At 39.2% G+C, this 25,001-nt stretch overlaps 1 protein-coding gene and 1 long non-coding RNA gene across 3 annotated transcripts in view; both read right to left on the bottom strand.

Moving 5' to 3' along the window:
* LOC117315972 (probable flavin-containing monoamine oxidase A) overlaps positions 1-19,382 on the bottom strand; it is a 32,545-nt gene extending 13,163 nt beyond the window's left edge. The window contains exons 1-5 of one of the 2 annotated variants that reach the window (XM_033870451.1): positions 19,178-19,382; positions 18,912-19,072; positions 17,007-17,097; positions 14,094-14,268; positions 13,071-13,185 (exon numbers count right to left, since the gene is read on the bottom strand). In XM_033870451.1, coding sequence (XP_033726342.1) covers positions 13,071-13,185; positions 14,094-14,268; positions 17,007-17,097; positions 18,912-19,044 — 514 coding nt within the window. In that variant the 5' untranslated portion in view covers positions 19,045-19,072; positions 19,178-19,382. Of the gene's footprint in view, positions 1-13,070; positions 13,186-14,093; positions 14,269-17,006; positions 17,098-18,911 lie in introns of both variants that reach the window. The other variant, XM_033870450.1, reaches the window with a different exon arrangement.
* A 3,354-nt stretch (positions 19,383-22,736) lies between these two features.
* On the bottom strand, positions 22,737-23,311 carry LOC117315933. Its single transcript, XR_004529787.1, has 2 exons — positions 23,219-23,311; positions 22,737-22,872 (listed from the first exon to the last, which is right to left on the bottom strand). It is a non-coding gene; the product is annotated as an uncharacterized LOC117315933 (long non-coding RNA).
* Between the last annotated feature and the right edge of the window lie 1,690 nt (positions 23,312-25,001).

Consider the following 25,001-nt stretch of genomic DNA (forward strand, 5'->3'; position numbering starts at 1 on the left):
TCGGTTTTATTGAAACCGAGCCCTCCCTAAACCGGTGAGCTATTTTGACAGGTCATGATTCGGGGTAATATTGATCAGATAACGTTTTTTGAAGAAATGCGTGTGAATAGTATGGTAGTATGGAAGTTAATGAATTCATAGGTTACCGGACCTATCTAATTCGACTCATGAAATAAGTTATTATACTGATTCAAAACGTATGCCATGATTTATTTCAGTTCACTTCTGATTTCGCAATGCTGACATCGATCGGCACTGAGCTACACCAGCCTGACACTACACCTCTGTATTTTGGGACAGGATAAGGGGTGTTTATTGCAAACTAGAGCAGTTTAACTAATTAAAATAAGAACAATAATTTAAAACATTAGCGAATTACTACCGAATGTATTCAGGACATCGATATTGCATCTTATGGTGAGACCTGATCTATCCCAAATTTCCTTATCACGTGCGTATTTGTCCGCTGCCAAATTAGCCCACACGGTACTTCATATGAATTAGAACATCCGGCTTACTAGTTTACTTGTTTAGTGTTTGTTAAAAGACCGTACCGCCTCGATGATGCGTGGTGATTTAACTTGACAGTTTTGATTAGTACGCAATTAAATTCTAACGATCCTTAGACGTATGTATAATGCATCATTTTACCTACATATGCTACACGCGTATACCCAAAGGTTACGAGGACAATCGACACAGGTGTTAATTTCACGTTCGGTTGGCCAGGCTTCTGTCATCTTCGCGACACAAACCGTTCTATACCGATAGTTTCAGATTCAGATTCAGATATGTTTATCAAAATTACGTATTGATACATACAAATGTACAGTATGCATAAAATATATAGTTTCATTAAAACACTGAAATAATCAATACCCAGACACATTTGGCTTATCAGACACTTACGTTACATGTTATATTTTATTATGATAACCACTTTAACAAACATTTGATAAAAGTTCTGTCTTCGCTGATACACATAAAATGATGATTTTGCGACATATTTTGGTAAATAATCTTCTTTCATAAGAAAGATAATTTTTTATCCGTACTACTTAAATCTGGTCTTTCTTAAAATACAAGAATACATGATAAATTTGATAATTTTAATAATTATTCCATGTTTATAAAAAACAATGTAGAAAAAAATGAAATCGTTCCGCGGAAGGATTTAAACATGTATTCATACGCACTAATCAGTGTTAATCTGGTCGAATTCATGAGCAAATGAAAGAGATTAAGTTTGGTAGTTTCATTGAGTCCAACTTGAATAGATATTGAAATATTATCAGAATATCACAATCAATAAAAACTTCAACCAATTTGATGTAAAATATTTACATTTCTTTTCTTGTAAAGATATTTTAGGCCTGACGTATCTTCCAGTTGCAATAGCTAATGGCAGAGAACCACTTCCAAAATTAGACAAAATTTCTCTATGATACCTATTGCTAACATTTGTTTACATAGTAACTTGATATTCCAAATATCCATGCGCCTATTAGAGTACAGGTTCCACGAGAGTACCGTATAATGTTTCGAACACATCAAACGAAAAACCTTCACTTGAGAGGAACTTTGTATATATAATAGACAACGCCCTGCTCGCTGCTTTAGTGATATTTTTTTTACTGTGAACTTGAAGTCCATAAATTCATTGAACGTTAATTCTAAATAACGATATGAGGTTTCATAGTCAATATGTTGATCTCCGCATTTAAATATGTACATGAAATTAAATCTGGGCAAGCATTTCTCTTAAAGTGTAAAACTTTGGTTTTTTTTCAGTATTTATAGACACCAGGAGTAAGCCACATCTAATATTTTTTTTGTAAACTTGTTTTATCTTCAGCAATTAATGCAATGTCGTCTGCATATAATTGTATTACTAGATTTTGTCCGTTTATACTCGTTCCACAGTTCAGAGAATTGATTTCCTCGACAATGCCGTAAGCTTATACAGTGTATATAGAAACAAGAGCCCAAAGGGCCTTAACGGTCATCTGAATATAAAGGCTAGTGTACTATTGTAGTATACATACGCAGTAGCAAGTATATAGATTTGCACTGTTGGCCATGGCGGCCATTGCGGATTTTGGACCGACCAGAAAATTAACAGAACTGAGTAAGGACTATTACAGTATCATTTCAGGTAAGTTAGTGCTGAATCCAACTGGTGGGACTTGAGAAGAAGTTTGAAATAGGAGTTGTTCAGGAAAACCATGATTGCGCAAGCATGTTACAAAATGCCTGCCGTGGCTGCCATGTCAAAGTTTTTACGAGGCCGAAAAATAACAACACTTTGTTGACTCCTTTTTCTTAACATCTTCATCAATTTCCAGTTCGATGGCACCAGTAGAATTGAAGCAGAATTTTAAAATGTGTTTTCAAGATGGCTTCCATGGCGGTCATCTTGAATTTTAGTCGGACCCCCAAAAATGGTTTGGATCATCTCAGGATCCTTTCTGGCAAGTTTCAGCTCAATTACACTGGTGGAACTTGAGCAGAAGTTTAAAAAGTGTTTTCAGGATAACGGCTATGGCGGCGATCTTGGATTTCGGACGGACCCGAAAAATAACAACACTTGGTTAGGATCATATCAAGATCATTTCTGGCAAGTTTTTAGCTCAATAGCACTGGTGGAACTTGGAAGAAGTTTAAAATGTTAAAAGATTACAGACGGCGCACGGCGACGGACGAAGCACGATGGCTATTCAAGTCCTTCTGACAGTTTTGGTCACATGACCTAAAAGTGTCGGATACAACTGACATCCTTGTTTCATCCCGAAGTGAAGAAATCAGTTAAAGAATTTCCTAGCTTTAGAGCACTCCTCGTAGATGTATATAACGATTTTATAGCGTTTAAAAAAGGACCAGCAATTTCAATTTTCATTAGTTTGTATCACAGTAAATCGCGGTGAATATGACAGATAGAAATAGTCTAAATAATGTTATGTAAATAAACATTACATATATGTATATAGATAACAGGATAAGCCTGTCCAATGTATACATATGTAGGTAGAGGTGCCTACTGGGCCACCAGCTGATGGTGTCGGCCATAATTAGTACTGTATGTAAGTGTGCCTCATGATGATGTCACCTTATGTGACACACGATAGTTATAACTTGTCACCAAAATATCACACCAGTCCAATGTTGCCCTATTACCACACACATATTTAAAGCTGTCACAGTTGAAATCGCGCAAGTTTCATTGATTATCAACAAATTGCACACAAATTGTAAGTTTCATGCAACAGTCTTAAGCAAAATAGATTTTAAGCGATAGAACTAAATGATAGGACAATTACTAAACCATCTCCGAAACAAGAGTAATTGTTCATCTATCTATTGAATAAAATGTTACACTACAGCTTTATCTGGTTATTTCCTTTAGCTGTTTGGCTCTACAGAACAATGTTATTTGTGTTGTCTAAGTAACACTTTAAACATTGTAGTTGCCTATATTAATAATACATTTTCTACCTTTGTAAAAATGTGTATCCCACTAGACCTTTTTAAACCCATGAACATAACTGAGGTGCTAAACTCAAACTTTCTTTTCTTGCTACTGCTAGCTTGCAAGTTAACCGTACACCTTCACTGTACTTTGGTTAGTCGATATCTCCTGTATCCCAATTACAGACACCCCTGTACCTGGAAATGTTCTAATTATAACCATTTGAGTATTTATACCAGCACAATTATACAATACATTAAATAATGTAATATTCGAAGGGATCTCGCTATCGTATTCTTAACAAAATAAATCCATATCTATAGCAATGCTCAAAATACTAAAATCTAAACAGTTAAAAAAACTAAAGTCATTCCAAGTTTCCAAATATTTTGCTAGCAAGTTTCATGAACAGTTTTGTAACTGCTAGACATCTCAAAACTCAAGTTGCTAAAGGTCAAGATAGATCAGTATAAGAAAAGGATATAAAGTTAATTAACATTTTCTGGTGCCCTACATGTACTAAACATATACATGTACCTACATACTTATTTGCCCATCCTAACTGGATGTTTTGTCAATTATAACTCCATTATACATGTAACCTACAGAGGAATGGCATTAATATATACATTGCATATTTTTGTTCTGTACTACTTTATACAACCTACTTTTCCATTTTCTTTCTGCTCATTTCTTAAGCGTACCTCTGTGTCTGTTGAATATGGAATTTCCTTATTAAATGAGAAGGTAAGTCTTCCTCTTTCACCCAAGAAGTTTCTCCTCTTTCCTTTCATTTGACACGGTACCATTTTACTTTGCCACTAGGCTTACAACACAGAATTCTGCCAACAGTCAGGCAAACACTGTCACTGCCTCCAGATTCTGGCTGCTCACTGTTAGATTCACTGACAGTGTTATCAGACTTTTGAGTCTGACTAGCATTCTCAGTGTTTTCGCTTTGTTGCTATGCTTCAACATCTGAGTCAGTAATGAGTTCAGGATTGGCTTCTTTATTTTCATTTTAGGATTTATAGGCCTTAGTTCTGGACTACTTTATTTTTCTGGCAGTTCCTGATCCTGAATCTTTGGTTGGCCATGGTATTTGTGATGTAGAATATACCTACCCATTTCTGGCATACTTGCGGCGATAAACCGACAGGAACTCGTTGGAAATGCAACAAAACCCTCTCTCCTATTCTGAATTATGGCTTTTATCATTCTTATCATGATTCTCTTTGCATTTCGCCTGCGCTTTCAAAATATTGTCCTTAGTTATCTGTTCATATGTCTCAGGATTTTCTAATATCTTAGTCAGATGTGACTCTGCTGTTTTTCCCACTGAAGTAGGTGTAAGAACAGTATCTATAGGAATACGACATTCTCTTCTAAATAAGAGAAAGATGGACGAGAATTGCGTTGACTGTGTCGAAGGCACTGCCCTGTAACTTAGCATGATGCTAGGTAAAATGTTATGCCAATTTGTCTGTTTTTCAATACGGAAACGTCTGAAACAATTTGCTATATTGCCATTTATACGCTCACATGTAGCGTTTGTTTGGGGATGATAAGAAGAAGTTTGAATCCTGGTAATCTTAAAAATTATCAGGTGACAGAAACCTGCTCTTAAGTCTAGACTTGAATACAAATTTGCTTTGGTTTGCCCTATGATATCTTATATGTCCTCAAAGCGTGGTATGGGAGAAATCATTGGTTTCGTTACTAGATTTACTTTTCTGTAATCGATAGCAAACCTGTATTCACCACTCGTTTTCTTAACAAGGACTACAGCTCGCTTTTCATTAATAAAACCCACGAATGTATCCTTTTGCTGTATTCTTCTATTTTAAGTTTACAGTCGAAGTCAATTCTGTTCCAGCCATTTACAGAGTCGTTGATTTAAAATGACCGAATATATTTTGCACGGAATCGATTTAAGAGAAATAGGCCTATACGTAAATGGAATCCAAGGTATCGGTCTTTGGTTTGGGGATTGGTGCCACTCTACAGGTACTTAGCCTTCACTAAAACAATATGAAATGATTTATCAAGTAAGTCAATGCTAGTTTGATTTCGTAGAATCTCACTTTGAAGTTCATCGATACAAACGGGGTTTTTTCATATTTGCTCTGAACACAGCCTTTTAACTTCCTCGTAACACTGATTTCCCTGTTTTACACTGAATTATCAATGTTATTGAGAGTTAGATTGTGATCTGATTATTCTCGTAGTTGTTGAAGAAATTCGTCGTCAAAACAGTCCATCCCATCTGCGCTATTATTAGTCCGTTTTCCATTTATAGAGTACTTTAGCCTTGTCAGATATCGTATTCCCATCGGAATCACGAATTTGGAATATATGGTCATTTTACGTTCATTTGCCAGACCAACATTTCCAATATACAGTCTGTACTTCCAGAATTCACGGGCATTACCATGTACACTTAAATCATGAATTTTGTCTTGCTTTCTTCGTTGATAAAATCTTTTTTTATTTCATTTCCAAGTATGTAAGAATATCGAACGAAATCTAGTTTTTTTTCTCGGTTCATGCACCTTTACCATTTATTTTCTACCTCGCACACATTTTCACGTTTATTCTGTAAGACCTCATTCCAGTATGGCTTGCGATAACTATAAGTCTGTTTACTATTTTTCGGTTTTATCTCCCTACACTTATTTTCCATTCCCTCGATAATAAGATTTTTAAAACCACAGTATGCCTTATTTACGTTTTGCCGATTACTGACCAGTCTCGAATTTTTCTATTGCTTCTAAATTTATTTATTTATTCATATAGATTCGTCTTCTAAAATATCATCACTATTCGGTATTGTATCATTCTTGAAACGTCTTGGGGCTTTGTTTTCCAAGTAATTATCTACTTGGTTTGATAAGAGTGATTTAGTTTCTGTGGATAGTAAGAACTCCAGTAAGGAATGATCCGGAACAGAAAGTGACGAGGATACTACGCTATCATATCCTGCCTGGTTAATATAAGAAATGCACTACCTGTGTACGTTTCGTTATAGATAATATGTACATAAACCTGAACTATTCGCGCGAACATTGATATGTTTATATTAAAGACATGCACACGAGTATTTTTACTTGTTAAAGACATTTGTATTTTTTTTCCAATCCGAAATCCAATTTCGTCATGTGACTCCCTAGTGTGACTCCCTCGTGTGACTCCCTCGTGTAACTCCCTCGTGTAACTCCCTAGTGACTCCCTCGTGTGACTCCCTCGTGTAACTCCCTCGTGTAACTCCCTAGTGTGACTCCCTAGTGTAACTCCCTCGTGTGACTCCCTAGTGTGACTCCCTAGTGTGACTCCCTCGTGTAACTCCCTCGTGTGACTCCTCGTGTAACTCCCTCGTGTGACTCCTTCGTGTAACTCCCTCGTGTGACTCCCTCGTGTAACTCCCTCGTGTAACTCCCTAGTGTGACTCCCTAGTGTGACTCCCTAGTGTGACTCCCTAGTGTGACTTCCTAGTGTGACTCCCTAGTGTGACTCCCTCGTGTGACTCCCTCGTGTGACTCCCTAGTGTGACTCCCTCGTGTAACTCCCTCGTGTGACTCCCTAGTGTGACTCCCTAGTGTGACTCCCTCGTGTGACTCCCTAGTGTGACTCCCTAGTGTGACTCCCTCGTGTAACTCCCTCGTGTGACTCCCTCGTGTGACTCCCTCGTGTGACTCCCTCGTGTGACTCCCTCGTGTAACTCCCTAGTGTGACTCCCTCGTGTGACTCCCTCGTGTAACTCCCTCGTGTGACTCCCTAGTGTGACTCCCTCGTGTGACTCCCTCGTGTAACTCCCTCGTGTAACCCCCTCGTGTGACTCCCTCGTGTAACTCCCTCGTGTAACTCCCTCGTGTGACTCCTTCGTGTAACTCCCTCGTGTAACACCCTAGTGTGACTCCCTAGTGTGACTCCCTCGTGTAACACCCTAGTGTGACTCCCTCGTGTAACTCCCTCGTGTAGCTCCCTCGTGTAGCTTCATCGTGTAACATCCTCCCTCGTGTAACTCCCTCGTGTAACTCCCTCGTGTAGCTCCCTCGTGTAGCTTCATCGTGTAACATCCTCCCTCGTGTAACTCCCTCGTGTAACTCCCTCGTGTGACTCCCTCGTGTAACTCCCTCGTGTAACTCCCTAGTGTGACTCCCTCGTGTGACTCCCTCGTGTAACTCCCTCGTGTGACTACCTCGTGTAACTACCTCGTGTAACTACCTCGTGTGACTCCCTCGTGTGACTACCTCGTGTAACTACCTCGTGTAACTACCTCGTGTGACTCCCTCGTGTAACTCCCTCCTGTAACTCCCTCGTGTGACTCCCTCGTGTGACTTCCTCGTGTGACTCCCTAGTGTAACTCCCTAGTGTGACTCCCTCGTGTGACTCCGTCGTGTAACTCCGTCGTGTGACTACCTCGTGTAACTACCTCGTGTAACTACCTCGTGTGACTCCCTCGTGTGACTACCTCGTGTAACTACCTCGTGTAACTACCTCGTGTGACTCCCTCGTGTAACTCCCTCGTGTAGCTCCCTCGTGTAGCTCCCTCGTGTAGCTTCATCGTGTAACATCCTCCCTCGTGTAACTCCCTCGTGTAACTCCCTCGTGTAGCTCCCTCGTGTAGCTTCATCGTGTAACTCCCTAGTGTAACTCCCTAGTGTGACTCCCTCGTGTGACTCCCTCGTGTAACTCCCTAGTGTAACTCCCTAGTGTGACTCCCTCGTGTGACTCCCTCGTGTAACTCCCTCGTGTGACTACCTCGTGTAACTACCTCGTGTAACTACCTCGTGTGACTCCCTCGTGTGACTACCTCGTGTAACTACCTCGTGTAACTACCTCGTGTGACTCCCTCGTGTAACTCCCTCCTGTAACTCCCTCGTGTGACTCCCTCGTGTGACTCCCTAGTGTGACTCCCTAGTGTAACTCCCTAGTGTGACTCCCTCGTGTGACTCCTCGTGTAACTCCGTCGTGTAACTCCCTCGTGTAACTCCCTAGTGTGACTCCCTAGTGTAACTCCCTCGTGTGACTCCCTCGTGTGACTCCCTCGTGTGACTCCCTAGTGTGACTCCCTTGTGTAACTCCCTCGTGTGACTCCCTCGTGTGACTCCCTCGTGTGACTCCGTCGTGTAACTCCCTAGTGTAACTCCCTAGTGTGACTCCCTAGTGTAACTCCCTCGTGTAACTCCCTCGTGTAACTCCCTCGTGTGACTCCCTCGTGTAACTCCCTCGTGTGACTCCCTCGTGTAACTCCCTCGTGTAACTCCCTCGTGTAACTCCCTCGTGTGACTCCCTCGTGTAACTCCCTCGTGTAACTCCCTCGTGTAACTCCCTCCCATAACTCCCTCGTGTAGCTCCCTCGTGTGACTCCCTCGTGTGACTCCCTCGTGTAACTACCTCGTGTAACTCCCTCGTGTGACTCCCTCGTGTAACTCCCTCGTGTGACTCCCTCGTGTAACTCCCTAGTGTGACTCCCTCGTGTAACTCCCTCGTGTAGCTCCCTCGTGTGACTCCCTCGTGTAACTCCCTCGTGTAACTCCCTCGTGTGACTCCCTCGTGTAACTCCCTCGTGTAACTCCCTAGTGTGACTCCCTCGTGTGACTCCCTCGTGTAACTCCCTCGTGTGACTACCTCGTGTAACTACCTCGTGTGACTCCCTCGTGTGACTCCCTAGTGTGACTCCCTCGTGTGACTCCCTCGTGTGACTCCCTCGTGTGACTCCCTAGTGTGACTCCCTAGTGTAACTCCCTCGTGTAACTACCTCGTGTGACTCCCTCGTGTAACACCCTCACATAACTCCCTCGTGTGACTCCCTCGTGTGACTCCCTCGTGTAACTCCCTCGTGTGACTCCCTCGTGTGACTCCCTCGTGTGACTCCCTAGTGTGACTCCCTAGTGTAACTCCCTAGTGTGACTCCCTCGTGTGACTCCGTCGTGTAACTCCGTCGTGTAACTCCCTCGTGTAACTCCCTAGTGTGACTCCCTAGTGTAACTCCCTCGTGTGACTCCCTAGTGTGACTCCCTAGTGTGACTCCCTAGTGTAACTCCCTCGTGTGACTCCCTCGTGTGACTCCCTCGTGTGACTCCCTCGTGTGACTCCGTCGTGTAACTCCCTAGTGTAACTCCCTAGTGTGACTCCCTAGTGTAACTCCCTCGTGTAACTCCCTCGTGTAACTCCCTCGTGTGACTCCCTAGTGTGACTCCCTAGTGTGACTCCCTCGTGTGACTCCCTCGTGTGACTCCCTCGTGTAACTCCCTCGTGTAACTCCCTCGTGTGACTCCCTCGCGTGACTCCCTCGTGTAACTCCCTCGTGTGACTCCCTCGCGTAACTCCCTAGTGTGACTCCCTCGTGTAACATCCTAGTGTGACTCCCTCGTGTAACTCCCTCGTGTAGCTCCCTCGTGTAGCTTCATCGTGTAACATCCTCCCTCGTGTAACTCCCTCGTGTAACTACCTCGTGTGACTCCCTCGTGTAACACCCTCACATAACTCCCTCGTGTGACTCCCTCGTGTGACTCCCTCGTGTAACTCCCTCGTGTGACTCCCTCGTGTGACTCCCTCGTGTAACTCCCTCGTGTGACTCCCTCGCGTAACTCCCTCGTGTGACTCCCTCGTGTAACTCCCTCGTGTGACTCCCTCGCGTAACTCCCTAGTGTGACTCCCTCGTGTAACACCCTAGTGTGACTCCCTCGTGTAACTCCCTCGTGTAGCTCCCTCGTGTAGCTTCATCGTGTAACATCCTCCCTCGTGTAACTCCCTCGTGTGACTCCCTCGTGTGACTCCCTCGTGTAACACCTCCCATAACTCCCTCGTGTAACTCCCTCGTGTGCCTCCCTCGTGTACTCCCTCGTGTAACTCCCTCGTGTGACTCCCTCGTGTGACCTCCCTCGCGTAACTCCCTCGTGTGACTCCCTCGTTGTGACTCCCTCGTGTAACTCCCTCGTGTAACTCCCTCGTGTGACTCCCTCGTGTAACTCCCTCGTGTGACTCCCTCGTGTAGCTCCCTCGTGTAACTCCCTAGTGTGACTCCCTCGTGTAACTCCCTAGTGTAACTCCCTCGTGTGACTCCCTCGTGTGACTCCCATCGTGTGAACTCCCTCTGTGACTCCCTCGTGTGACTCCCTCGGTTAACTCCCTCGTGTAACTCCTAGTGTGACTCCCTAGTGTGACTCCCTCGTGTAACTACCTCGTGTAACTCCCTCGTGTAACTACCTCGTGTGACTCCCTCGTGTGACTACCTCGTGTAACTACCTCGTGTAACTACCTCGTGTAACTCCCTCGTGTAACTCCCTAGTGTGACTCCCTAGTGTGACTCCCTAGTGTAACTCCCTCGTGTAACTCCCTAGTGTGACTCCCTCGTGTGACTCCCTCGTGTAACTCCCTCGTGTAACTCCCTCGTGTGACTCCCTCGTGTAACTCCCTCGTGTAACTCCCTCGTGTGACTCCCTAGTGTGACTCCCTCGTGTAGCTCCCTCGTGTGACTACCTCGTGTAACTACCTCGTGTAACTACCTCGTGTAACTCCCTCGTGTGACTCCCTCGTGTAACTCCCTCGTGTAACTCCCTAGTGTGACTCCCTAGTGTGACTCCCTCGTGTAACTCCCTAGTGTGACTCCCTCGTGTGACTCCCTCGTGTAACTCCCTCGTGTAACTCCCTCGTGTGACTCCCTAGTGTGACTCCCTCGTGTGACTCCCTCGTGTAACTCCCTCGTGTGACTCCCTAGTGTGACTCCCTCGTGTAACTCCCTCGTGTAACTCCCTCGTGTGACTCCCTCGTGTAACTCCCTCGTGTAACTCCCTCGTGTAACTCCCTCGTGTAACTCCCTCGTGTGACTCCCTCGTGTAACTCCCTCGTGTAACTCCCTCGTGTAACTCCCTCATGTAGCTTCATCGTGTAACATCCTCCCTCGTGTAACTCCCTCGTGTAACTCCCTTATTATTCAAATAAACCCGCTCTCACTGTTGTTTTCCTGTAGTGGAACAAAACTCTCCCACTCTCAATGTTGTTTTTCTGTAGTGGAACAAAACTTTCTCTCTCTCACTGTTGTTTTCCTGTAGTGGAACAAAAGTTTCCGCTCTCAATGTTGTTTTTCTGTAGCAGAACAAAACTCTCCCGCTTGTTTAGTGTAGCGGAACAAAACTCTCCCGCTCTTAAAGTTGTTTTCTGTAGCGGAACGTCTTACATATGATGTCGATAGGTGACATTGGAATGCGAAATATTCGTTTCTCGGTTCCGATTTTCATGAATATAAAACGGATTTTATACAACTATTTGTCCCTCTGTTTAACTGCTTTTGAGGCTGTTGTTTTCCGACAAATGTGTCAAAAGAGTGTTACTTGTCTGTTTAACTAAACACGTTAAAGTGGTGTCTGCTGTCTATAACAGACAGAGTTCTAAAAGGAGAAGAACATTCGGATTATCACGACGTTTCAAAAATGTCGAAAACTTACGTCCCTGTACATGCAACATAGTTCTTTGTAAAGTTTGGAACATTTTACCCTATATTGTAAGTGATGATGGTAGATGGGAAATAGCTGGGCGAGCACTTGTCAATTTGTCGATCGATTTCTTTCATCAAATCAGATTAAAATAATCGGTAGGTCATTCCTTGGGTTATGTATCGAAAATCAGACTGAAAAGTTACAATATAAATTATAAGAATATTTCTAATCAAGAGAATACTTTTCAAAACGCATTGAATAAAAGGGGAAATAGCTGTTTAAGCAAATACTAAAAAGACAATCCTCTCCAGGTTATTTCGACTGTTGTAATACACTTGTCACCTTCTGGTGGCTAATTTTCAATTCATATTAGCTCCTTATTTTTTTCCGTATGCGGAGTTTGCATTGGTATCTTTCATCAAGCGAATACCTTACAAAACGTATGTTAAGGTATACAGCTATTGTACCAAATATAAGCGGTGGAGAATATTAATGAAAGAAAGTAGTCAAGGATCAATTTGAAATTAGGATATGGATATCACATTGGTTGTTAAGATTTCCCAGACTTTAAGATAATCGTCTTAGTCGGCACTCTGATATGTGATATAAATTGTGTGGAATTGTTAGTACATTACAAATATAAACTAGAGAAGTTCCTTATTATACGGCAAATCACGTTTTGCCTTTCAAACCAGTCTCCCCCCCCCCCCCCCCCCCCCCCCCAAAAAAAAACAACAACACCCATGCAGCTCGAACATATGGAATGGCGTTCTTAAATGATAATAGCTGATGATAGGACGCCAGATATTTGGCATTTAGTTGGGCGTTCGGTCACACTGCGAAGAGTACGGATTTAGTCTCAACGCTGAGCACTGTAGAGGAATTAAGAGGAAGCTTTTCATGGTACCATAAGGGACCGGAAAACATCTAACTGGACATGACCGTAAAAGACAGTCCCAGGCAGTCATCAACATCCTCCCATTTCAAGTAAAAACCTTAAATACCCTTATAATTTTGATATGGCGATAAACAATACCAAAACTTATTTTGGAATACTATATAGATACTCTTACAGCATTCAACGTCATTCCGCCGGATTGTAATTACACGTAATACATGTCGATAGACTATTTAATGGCGCGGATAAATATTGGCAACATTACCTTTCGTCCACAGATTATGTTGTAGGAATGTTTCGAGGTTGGTGTTGTCCCACTCCTCGCCTTTTGGACATCGGTACGGATGGGCGGGATCTACAGTCTTCCGGAATTTCTCAATCTATTCATAAACAATAGTCGACTATACTTGATCAGATCTGAATGCTTAGGTCAACTGAGACGAAGGCGTATGGTGATATATTGAAAAGGACCTCGGCAGTGATGTTTCTTGTGAACACAGTGACTTAGGAATAAATATGAACGGATGTTGATGAACTTGGTATGCAGACTATATTAATAGGATCTTAGACGAGTTCGACAATCAGTTCGATCTAATTATAACTTACAGATGTATGATCCTTTGTAGTTCTATTACCATTGGACTTTGTGAACAAGATAACTTGAACAAATATGAAAGGATTTTGATGAAAATTGGTATGTAGATTTATATAGTTAAGAGGTCTGTTGAGTTCAACAATTGGACTGATTCGATGTAACTTACAGATTTTTGGCCCTCTGTAGTTTCATAACCATTCAATCTTGTTCGCATAAATTGGGTGTATATGAACGGATTTTGATAAAATTTGGTATTACGTGAGCTTTAATTCACTAAAATCTTCAGCAATTTCCTCAATTGGATCGATTTGATGTTAATAGCTATGACGCTTTGCAGTTTATGTCTAGGACCGTGGTATTTGGCCAATATACTAGGATGAAGGACAACCAAGTTCTTTCACAAGGGTCAATTATCTTGAATCTTAGTTTACCCGTAAATGAAAGAGCCATCTATCAGCATATGCAGATGTGTTTTTAGAACCCAGGTGGCCGAAAATACTCATGGGCACCTCACGTTTAAATTTGATAAACAAGCGTGTTTCCCTACTCAAACACATCACACAACACAATGTTCCCCTTTGGTCTTATTTTTCAGTATTTCAGCTGTTCTCGTCAGAGCTAAGCGGGATTTACAGCCATTTTATCAATATCGTCCAATGAAATCTGCTATTAGGTTACGGGACATAAACTCACCTTATCGGTGAAGACTTTGAGGTCGAGCAGGGAGAGGACTGGTAGAGAGGGGATGTCAGAGCTATAGGATGTTATTTTGTTCCCGCCGATCTGTAAAAGGTACGTGCCTTCTGTTCTCTGTGGGTATGTCTCCAGGCCGAGCTCGTCCAACAGTTCCATGATGGCTTTCTGTGGTCTAAGAAAGGAAACATACACGTACAAGGAATGCCTCCGTTCAACTCTCACACACTCAAAGTTGAGTTCTTGCTTTGTAACAACAGTATCTAATATGTATCAATTTTACTTGTAAGAGATCGGAAATGTGGATATCTCGACCAAAAACCTGTTTTTCTCCAAGTACTTAGACAAACATCTTCCACTTATATCCAACCAACAAGAGTGTCCGAGTTCAGACAAAATGAGGTTGTTTTTAAGCCAATGAATCCTCTATAAATGATAGAACGTCAAATAAAATTAAACTGGTCGTCATATATTATTTTGTAATAAGTAACTTCTCTATCGTATCACAGGCGAAAAAAAAGAGTTATCAGTTTGTATAGACCATTAGGTTATGTTTCATAGCGATCATTGATGGCTGATTAATAGAATCTGCCTGTATACCGACGAGAGGAGGAGGGTGTCCTCTTCCGAGTTATCATGATCATTGTGTTGATATCGGTCACATCGTGAAACATATGAAACGGTTTATTTCTATAATTGTCTTTCTGAGAAAATGTTTTCATACAATAGTGTAACAGAGATCGACAAAAAAAAAGTTCTTTCGATATAAACTCGGCTTACACTTAGTTTAGACAATGTTCATTTTATGGTGGAAACTTAGAACGAAGCGGAGGGACAATCCCTGAAAACTCGTGATCGATATAACTTCTATAAAGTCAAATTAACTAGGGTTTTGTCCACCAAAGTTCCGTAGGACGGCGCCAAATAGGGAAAGTAAAGCAATCCTTCTTCTGTAGGAATAAAATGAGATGGTCATTAAGTAAAAATGTAGTGTTTTGACATAATCACTATAATAGCCAGGTGAAGGATACAGACCCTATATGCCTCTTGTAATGAAATAAGGACCAACCTTATTGCCACGCCTGTGATCAACAGTTTACAGTTTCACTTATACTGATTGTGTAGATTTTAAACAATTACATAATAGGTTATGTAACGTTACTTCAACGGAAACGTTCTCTGTTTCTCTGCTATTGACATTGGATTATGTACATTAATTGCTCTTTACCATAAAATATGATTTGTTAACAACCAATACTATATATTTATGCATTAATGTCATTTTATTTAGTTTCATCGGGGTATGAAACAAATTTTGTTTGCAAACTTCTGTAAGAATCCGCGTAGCGCAGCGGATTCTTACAGAAGTTTGTAAACAAAATTTGTTTCATACCCCGATGAAACTAAAAACAAATTGACATCAACGCTTATAATTAATTTTTGAAAATGATTTCCTAATTTAAAACATGTTTTATGTACAATTTTTCTGGTTTTAAATGTGATTCTTTTTCTCAAATCAATACGCAACGTCAATTTTCGTATTGTGACGTCTCATTTTTCGCGCCGTTCTCGGAATTTCTTTCAAAGAAGAATGACAAGAATTTTTCGACCAATCACATTGGAGTATTTACCATGAAAACAAAGAAAAATTAATTATATCTTAATGTTATGAACATATATATTGTGGTACTGGTAAGAAATTTTACCATTTTTTGTTGTTGTCTAATTTGGTATATATATTTTGTGAATGTCTTTTTCTGGTGTTGCCAGTTTGGCCTGAATACATCCAGTTATCGATCGTCAGTGAAACGAACAAGTACAAATACGTATAAGATCAGTACAAATACGTATAAGATCAGTACAAATACGTATAAGATCAGTACAAATACGTATAAGATCAGTACAAATACGTATAAGATCAGTACAGATACGTATAAGATCAGTACAAATACGTATAAGATCAGTACAGATACGTATAAGATCAGTACAGATACGTATAAGATCAGTACAGATACGTATAAGGTCAGTACAAATACGTATAAGATCAGTACAGATACGTATAAGATCAGTACAGATACGTATAAGATCAGTACAGATACGTATAAGATCAGTACAAATACGTATAAGATCAGTACAAATACGTATAAGATCAGTACAGATACGTATAAGATCAGTACAGATACGTATAAGATCAGTACAGATACGTATAAGATCAGTACAGATACGTATAAGATCAGTACAGATACGTATAAGATCAGTACAAATACGTATAAGATCAGTACAAATACGTATAAGATCAGTACAAATACGTATAAGATCAGTACAGATACGTATAAGATCAGTACAGATACGTATAAGATCAGTACAGATACGTATAAGGTCAGTACAAATACGTATAAGATCAGTACAAATACGTATAAGATCAGTACAAATACGTATAAGATCAGTACAAATACGTATAAGGTCAGTACAAATACGTATAAGATCAGTACAGATACGTATAAGATCAGTACAGATACGTATAAGATCAGTACAGATACGTATAAGATCAGTACAAATACGTATAAGATCAGTACAAATACGTATAAGATCAGTACAGATACGTATAAGATCAGTACAAATACGTATAAGATCAGTACAGATACGTATAAGATCAGTACAGATACGTATAAGATCAGTACAGATACGTATAAGATCAGTACAAATACGTATAAGATCAGTACAAATACGTATAAGATCAGTACAAATACGTATAAGATCAGTACAAATACGTATAAGATCAGTACAGATACGTATAAGATCAGTACAGATACGTATAAGATCAGTACAAATACGTATAAGATCAGTACAAATACGTATAAGGTCAGTACAAATACGTATAAGATCAGTACAAATACGTATAAGATCATTTACCTTCCGACCCAATGACCACCAAGATCAAAATCGTCTGTAGTTCCATTTTTAGTCTTCAACGGTAACGTCAGCGTTCTGCCACCGACCCTGTCTTTTTGAGGAGTGGAAATGTAAAATAAGTCCTACATATTGTATCTTAAATCACTTTTTATTTCATATAAGATTTTTGAGAACAAAAAAAAAAAAAAACCAAAAAAAACCAAGAGGCCCATTGCCTTTAACGGGCAGCTGATCATGAGTTTTAATATCTTTCAGTTAACACGACCAATACTGACCCCGCCCATCAGCCCCTCGGGGAAACGTGCGACCCCAGGGTAATGGAATTTACAATATGTGCTTTAAGTTTAAACCTTATAGATGTATATCTAAAGTGTGTTGATTTTACCATTAATTCTCTACTTTGTGTATGACTTTGTATTTGGTAAACTTCTCTACTTTGTGTATGACTTTGTGTTGGGTAAATTTCCCAACTTTGTGCATGACTTTGTATTGGGTAAATTTCTCTACTTTGTGTATGACTTTGTATAGGGTAAATTTCTCTACTTTGTGTATGACTTTGTATTGGGTAAATTTCCCAACTTTGTGTATGACTTTGTATTGGGTAAATTTCTCTACTTTGTGTATGACTTTGTATAGGGTAAACTTCTCTACTTTGTGTATGACTTTGTATTGGGTAAATTTCCCAACTTTGTGTATGACTTTGTATTGGGTAAATTTCCCTTACTTTGTGTATGACTTTGTATTGGGTAAATTTCCCAACTTTGTGTATGACTTTGTATTGGGTAAATTTCTCTACTTTGTGTATGACTTTGTATAGGGTAAATTTCTCTACTTTGTGTATGACTTTGTATAGGGTAAACTTCTCTACTTTGTGTATGACTTTGTATTGGGTAAATTTCCCAACTTTGTGTATGACTTTGTATTGGGTAAATTTCTCTACTTTGTGTATGACTTTGTATTGGGTAAATTTCCCAACTTTGTGTATGACTTTGTATTGGGTAAATTTCTCTACTTTGTGTATGACTTTGTATAGGGTAAACTTCTCTACTTTGTGTATGACTTTGTATTGGGTAAATTTCTCTACTTTGTGTATGACTTTGTATTGGGTAAATTTCTCTACTTTGTGTATGACTTTGTATCGGGTAAATTTCTCTACTTTGTGTATGACTTTGTATAGGGTAAACTTCTCTACTTTGTGTATGACTTTTTACAGTGTATTTGGTAAATTTCTCTACTTTGTGTATGACTTTGTACAATGAACTGGGTAAATTTCTCTACATTTGTATGACTTTGTACAATGTATTGGGTAACATTATCTACTTTTTGTATGACTTTGTATAAGGAAACTTTCCCACATTTTTGTATGACTTTGTATTGTGTAACTTTCTCTACTTTGTGTATGACTTTGTATAAGGAAACTTTGTATTGTGTAACTTTCTCTACTTTGTGTATGACTTTGTATAAGGAAACTTTCCCACATTTTTGTACGACTTTGTATTGTGTAACTTTCTTTACATTGTGTATGACTGAATGTATGGTATGGTAAATTTCCCTACAACATAAGATTTCCAGGGAAAATTGCTTTGTAATCGAGAAAAAGTGATTTTGAAAGTCAAATCTGAAAATTTACTCCGACTGGCCAAACTGTGCAGAGGTGTTTGAAATAACCATGCGGTATTCAGACACAATCATTAAGTTAAAACATCACTGAAATATCAGTGCGGCCCGTGCGTTATATAAAAAATAAATGAAGTGAGTTTTTTGAGGTTAACTATCTATCGTTTCAGATAAGAGGTCCCCGTGCTCACAGTATAGAAACCCCGATATGGAGCTTGGTCATCTATGTGTGTACAAGAAATATACATCATGTTCCATATCGAAATGCAATTAATTTTATTTACAAACCCTTTGCTTCAAGTAGACATATGTTAAGGCCCGGGTCTGTTTTGTGAATGTGGTAAGCAGCCGTCAGTCCCGACAGTCCGGCCCCGACGATTACGATGTCCACGTGTCGCTCACTACATTCCGTGTCACACATACTAACTTATCTGCATTAGCTTCACAATCTGACATAAATAAAAACTCTAGGTATTATTGCAGTCTTAACGGAGCAGTAAATCAAAACGCTATCAAGATTAAATCCGCATTCCGTTCTTTGTTATTCTCCCTACCCGAGGTGAGGCCACCCTGTGAAGAATATCGATCCACTGTCACCCAAACATAAGATACACAATTGTAGCCTGCCGTCCCGTCTTAAACGTCTTCTTTGCGGTTCGATAATTACCCCTCAAGAATTTAACTTCAACAACTGAAACAATTTAAGTAATAATCACGAAATAGCGTTAGACACTATTCACACTACAAGGTGTGTGTACGTTTCCGCCTTATTTACAGTATGAAGGAGGATAACTCGTATTTGTTTGGTTTCATTAAATCACGGAGACGGACAACGGAACGGCTGAAAAAATTCTTCAAATCTACAAGTGGGATCAGACACGAAGCTAAAAACGTATGGTCCGTCTTCTCCCGTCAAACATAAAAAAAAATGTAAGATAACAGCAAATATTTAGGAAAAACGCAATGATGATGGAAAAAATCACAATTTACATTTATGATAGAATTAACAAAATGTAAATCGTATTATACAGTGACTGCACCCGCATGACTTCAGTTTTAGAGTAATTGCGATTTTTCTCGAAAACACACCTGAAGCAAAAAGTCGTTTACCTCGTTTCGGTGACCTATGTCCTGTGACGTCACATGTTTAATGGAATCAGAGCCACCAGAAAGAAAATATATAGAAACAAAACGTGAACACGTGCCTGCAATTAATACAAATTAGGCAAAAATCATGTAAGTGCTGGATAAACGTTTTGAGTTATATTTGTGAATAAGTTAAGTGCTACCGAAACCAGGGACAATTTTCTTTTATAACGGGCAGTATACAACATGTAACATCTTACTTATTTTCTATTATAACGGGCCAAATACGACGAGTATCATCTAACTAATATTCTATTATAACGGGTCGTATATAACATGTAAAATTTATTATTTTCTATTTCAACGGGTCGTATATAACATGCATAACGTAAGAATAATGTTCTATTATAACGGGCCGTTACAACATATGTAATGACTTACATTAATATTATATTCTTTATTATGATGGCATGGTTTGTTGCACACAAATATTTATTTCGCTTACAATACTTTTAGTAATAGAAGTTTAAAATGCAATTCGTACATGATGTGAAATAAATGCTGAAGAATTTGAATTCTCACTAGCCAAAACAGCAATGGATACGTTGGAAATCCACTTAAAGAATTGTCTAAAATTGATCTGCATCTGCTGAAGTACGTTGTAGGTTCCAACACTGGTTTTTATACGAGAGAGATTTAGTCTATTGTAGATCACACCATGAATCTATATAATACAAATACATTACTTTTTTTTTTTTACTTTTTGAAAGTAGTGCCCTTCATGACTTAAAACGGGTTTTTGTATAGAATACAATGAATAACTTTACTGTACGTGTGTATCGTCTTGTCACACAAACCAGAGTATCCAGAACTGTAGTATTGTTGGTATGTTTATTTGAATATTAATTTGCGAATAAAATTACATATTATTTTACAAAAAAACTAATGTTGATGCGGTGTTCCTTTTTAAAGTAAAGAGTAAGGAATGGTAAATACATTTATATTTTGTGTATTGGTGATTGACTGATTATTGGATCGTGTATAACATCCATCTGTAGGCCTAAATCAGTCTGTGTCATCCAAGCGGTCATTTTCAGGGTCCATTTCACTAAAATTTATTTTTCTTAAAAGCTTAAACTTATATTGTTGGATTCCGACTTCTTGTCGACAATATTCGCCAAAGTCATCAACCTCAAATCTCATTTCCAGATCGTATTCTATAAAAGGCCGTTCATGTCAAAAACGAGATACATTTAACGCGTTAGCATTTAACGTGTTTAACACATTTAACGCGGTAAATCTTAACACGATGTTTTCTTGGAATTTTAACGCGTTTAATTTTGTTCGTTTAACGCGTTTAAAGTCGTAGCTTTTGTTTTAACGCGTTAAAATGACTAATATTACAGAAACAATCGAATACCTTGTTTCATATATCTATACGTATTTAAAGGACTCGTTAAATCTTAATGTTATGTTTAACGCGTTGTAGATATGTCTATGTATATGAGTGTTTTTTTCATTCTTGACAAATGTTGCTGTCATAAGAACCTTTTCTGTGTCTATCTTCTAATAACACAGTAAGACGAAATCGCCAAAGACGACAGTATATCATCGTTACTAAATCCCTTGTAAGAGCAACATTCCACAATGTCGGTTACAACTGCCATTCCGTAGAGTTGTACTAAATTAGTTCCGACTTCATGATGGAGCACACTGTTACATGTAATACGAAAAATAATCTCTTATATACGAGAAAGAAACTCGTTATTACGAGAAATAATCTCGTATATACGAGAAATAATCTCGTATATACGAGAACTGAAGAAGCTCGTATATACGAGAAATAAACTCGTATATACGAAATTTTTTTATTTATTTTTTTAATGATACATGTACCTGCTAAGTTAATTTTTTTTATTGGTCCTATTTGGCTTCCGTAGCTTCCTTAGTTATATCATAAATAGAATCTTTCACGCGTGGCGGTGTAAGATTATCGAAGTTCGTTTAGAAAAATCACTATGACATAGCCACTCATGTAAGATCCCCTATATATATCCAAAATGATATTCCAGCGGAGGGAATATAAGTAATATACACATGTTCTTCATAACATGCCATGGCACAAATAACCAGGTTATTAGTTAGCATGTTAACTATCACTGGGAGTATCTCACAGAATTGTGATAACAAGCACGTCTTAACTCTTTTGTGAACAATATATAAGAAAATAAATCATAAACACAATCTAGGTGTGCATTGTATATTGCAAAACTTTGTAGATATTCAGACTGCCAAATGTCACTCCTGTCAGAGAATACTGGCACTGTAGTAGTTTTGTAACTAATACATTGTAGTGTGTCCCTGACTGTAAGAGTTTTGTAACTAATACATTGTAGTGTGTCCCTGACTGTCGTAGTTTGTAACTAATACATTGTAGTGTGTCTCTGACTATTGTAGTTTGTAACTAATACATTGTAGTGCGGCCCTTAATGTAGTAGTCTGTAATTAATACATTGTAATGTGTCCCTGACTATTGTAGTTTGTAACTAATACATTGTAGTGTGTCTCTGACTATTGTAGTTTGTAACTAATACATTGTAGTGTGTCCCTGACTGTTGTAGTTTGTAATTAATACATTGTAGTGTGTCCCTGACTGTAGTAGTTTGTAACTAATACATTGTAGTGTGTCCCTGACTGTAGTAGTTTGTAACTTATACATTGAAGTGTGTCCCTGACTATCGTAGTTTGTAACTAATACATTGTAGTGTGTCCCTGACTGTTGTAGTTTGTAACTAATACATTGTAGTGTGTCTCTGACTATTGTAGTTTGTAACTAATACATTGTCCAATGACGCCTCGGTTTTTCTTTGATCTTTTGTTGGCGATATATTGCATACTATGTGATATTTCAAATATCACATATGTGATATCTGAAATATCACATGGCATGTCTGATTGGTCCATGCCTCAGTCTTGAGGCGGGGCCAATTTCAAATGTGGGCGTGACAAATGAACAAAGACAGGAAATACATTTTAAACAAAATTTAATGAAATACGAGTGCCGTTTAGAAATGTTCTTTGTTGTCTTCTTTCTTCACCTTGTATGAACGTACAGCCGTGCTGCGATGTTCCGTCCTGTCCATATTGAGTTGTTCATCAAAACCTGACGAAACAGAATATAAAACCCTGTTCAGTATATTTTAACAGATCAGTAAAAAAAACCGCATTCATGATTACATATAAAATTTCATTCATTTAAAAAAAAAAAAATGGTTATACAGATTACGCCAAATATAATCATACATTTTCGTTGCACAAAAATCTTATCATAAACAAATTAGTGATGAAAATAATAACAGGACGAGTGGATAAAAATACCGATTAACCGATTCATCAATGTATTTAAACAATTTCATGGACTTTGAAAGATTCGTGACATCGTGAACGTCGAAATTTACGAAAAATATTTCATTTCACAATTTGTTCAAACGATATGATTTTAGACTTACCTGCTTGGTAAAGGGAAGTAGCGCAGGTCCTCTTTCCGGAGCAGTTACCGTTTGTGTAATTTCCCTCGAATCCTGCAGTCTTTCACATAGCAAATATCCAATGTCAGTAGCTAACCGTGTCACTATCTTCCAGTTCCTACTCATACTTGGTCGAGGTCGGTAAACACATCGACATCAATGATCAGTACCTGATCCGCCATGGTTGACAGTCTCACTAGAAATGAATAGGCTACTGTGACATAATGAAACGTGTCAGAAATTGGCGGGAAACATATCACAGTGACAGGTTTTTATCAATTTTATAGCTCCACCCCTAGGCACGTGGTGACAAAACCTCGGCTGTCATTGGATAAAACAGATACAAAATGGGTACTCGTGACGTATCGCATATATCACACTCGTGCTTTGGTGATTGACTGATTATTGGATCGTGGATAACATCCATCTGTAGGCCTAATCAGTCTGTGTCATCAAGCGGGTCATTTTTCAGGTCCATTCACTAAAATTTATTTTTCTAAAAGCTTAACTATATTTTGATTCACTTCTGTCGACATATCGCCAATCTTGTTTTTCACATTACCATTCAGTTTATTTACAATTGGTTGCGTTAATTCCTTGGTATCAAATAATCCAATGTCAGTAGCTACCGTGTCACTATCTTCCAGTTCCTACTCATACTTGGTCGAGGTCGGTAAACACATCGACATCAATGATCAGTACCTGATCCGCCATGGTTGACAGTCTCACTAGAAATGAATAGGCTACTGTGACATAATGAAACGTGTCAGAAATTGGCGGGAAACATATCACAGTGACAGGTTTTTATCAATTTTATAGCTCCACCCCTAGGCACGTGGGTGACAAAACCTCGGCTGTCATTGGATAAAACAGATACAAAATGGGTACTCGTGACGTATCGCATATATCACACTCGTGCTACGCACTCGTGTGATATATCCGATACATCACTCGTACCCATTATGTATCTATTACTTGTAGTGCGGCCCTTAATGTTGTAGTCTGTAATTAATACATTGTAATGTGTCCCTGCCTGTCGTAGTTTGTAACTAATTAGGGGATAGTAAGTTGTTTTGAGTGGCTATACTGGCGATTAGAACATGGAGGTCGAGAGTTTAAACCAAATATCATGTTCGAATCGCCAGTATAGCCACTCAAAACAACTTACTATCCCCATTCTAACACGTTTACTATCGCATATATTTAGAAACATTGTTTCACAGCGCTACAAGTACGCTGTTGAGTACTCTGTGACCTCCGTTAGTGACGTGTCATACTGTGGCGGATAGACCAATCTGAGAGATGCTATCAAAGTCGGTCAATTGGCCACGCCCATACTGGCGAGAGCTCGGTCTGTATGTTAACGAAGCGGGGTATTTGGATTGTTGTGAAAGTCCTGTTTCCGAAGATTTAAAGACATATTTGGATTTACGCAGTATGCTTAACGACATGTGCATTTTAACAAAGTCAGGGTTGATGTGTTTCTACAGGCTCAACCGTTATGTGAAGTTGTGTGCACTTGTTCCATTTCATTTCGAATTTTACTTGACCTTAGATGCTTACACACGGACGAAATGAACGTTTCAATCAATAAATGACGGTAATAATGATGTTAACGATTTTTGTTAAATTTATTTAGTTAATTCATTCTATTCGATTTCTTCACTTTCGATTCCAATATCACGGGTCATCAATCATAAATGGTGCAGTGTTGAATTTCGCTACGAGTCAAACTTGACGCCATATTGTTTAGATTAGAAACGGG

This window comes from Pecten maximus, chromosome 17 (genome assembly GCF_902652985.1).
Source record: "Pecten maximus chromosome 17, xPecMax1.1, whole genome shotgun sequence".
Classification (NCBI taxonomy): Eukaryota; Metazoa; Mollusca; class Bivalvia; order Pectinida; family Pectinidae; genus Pecten; species Pecten maximus.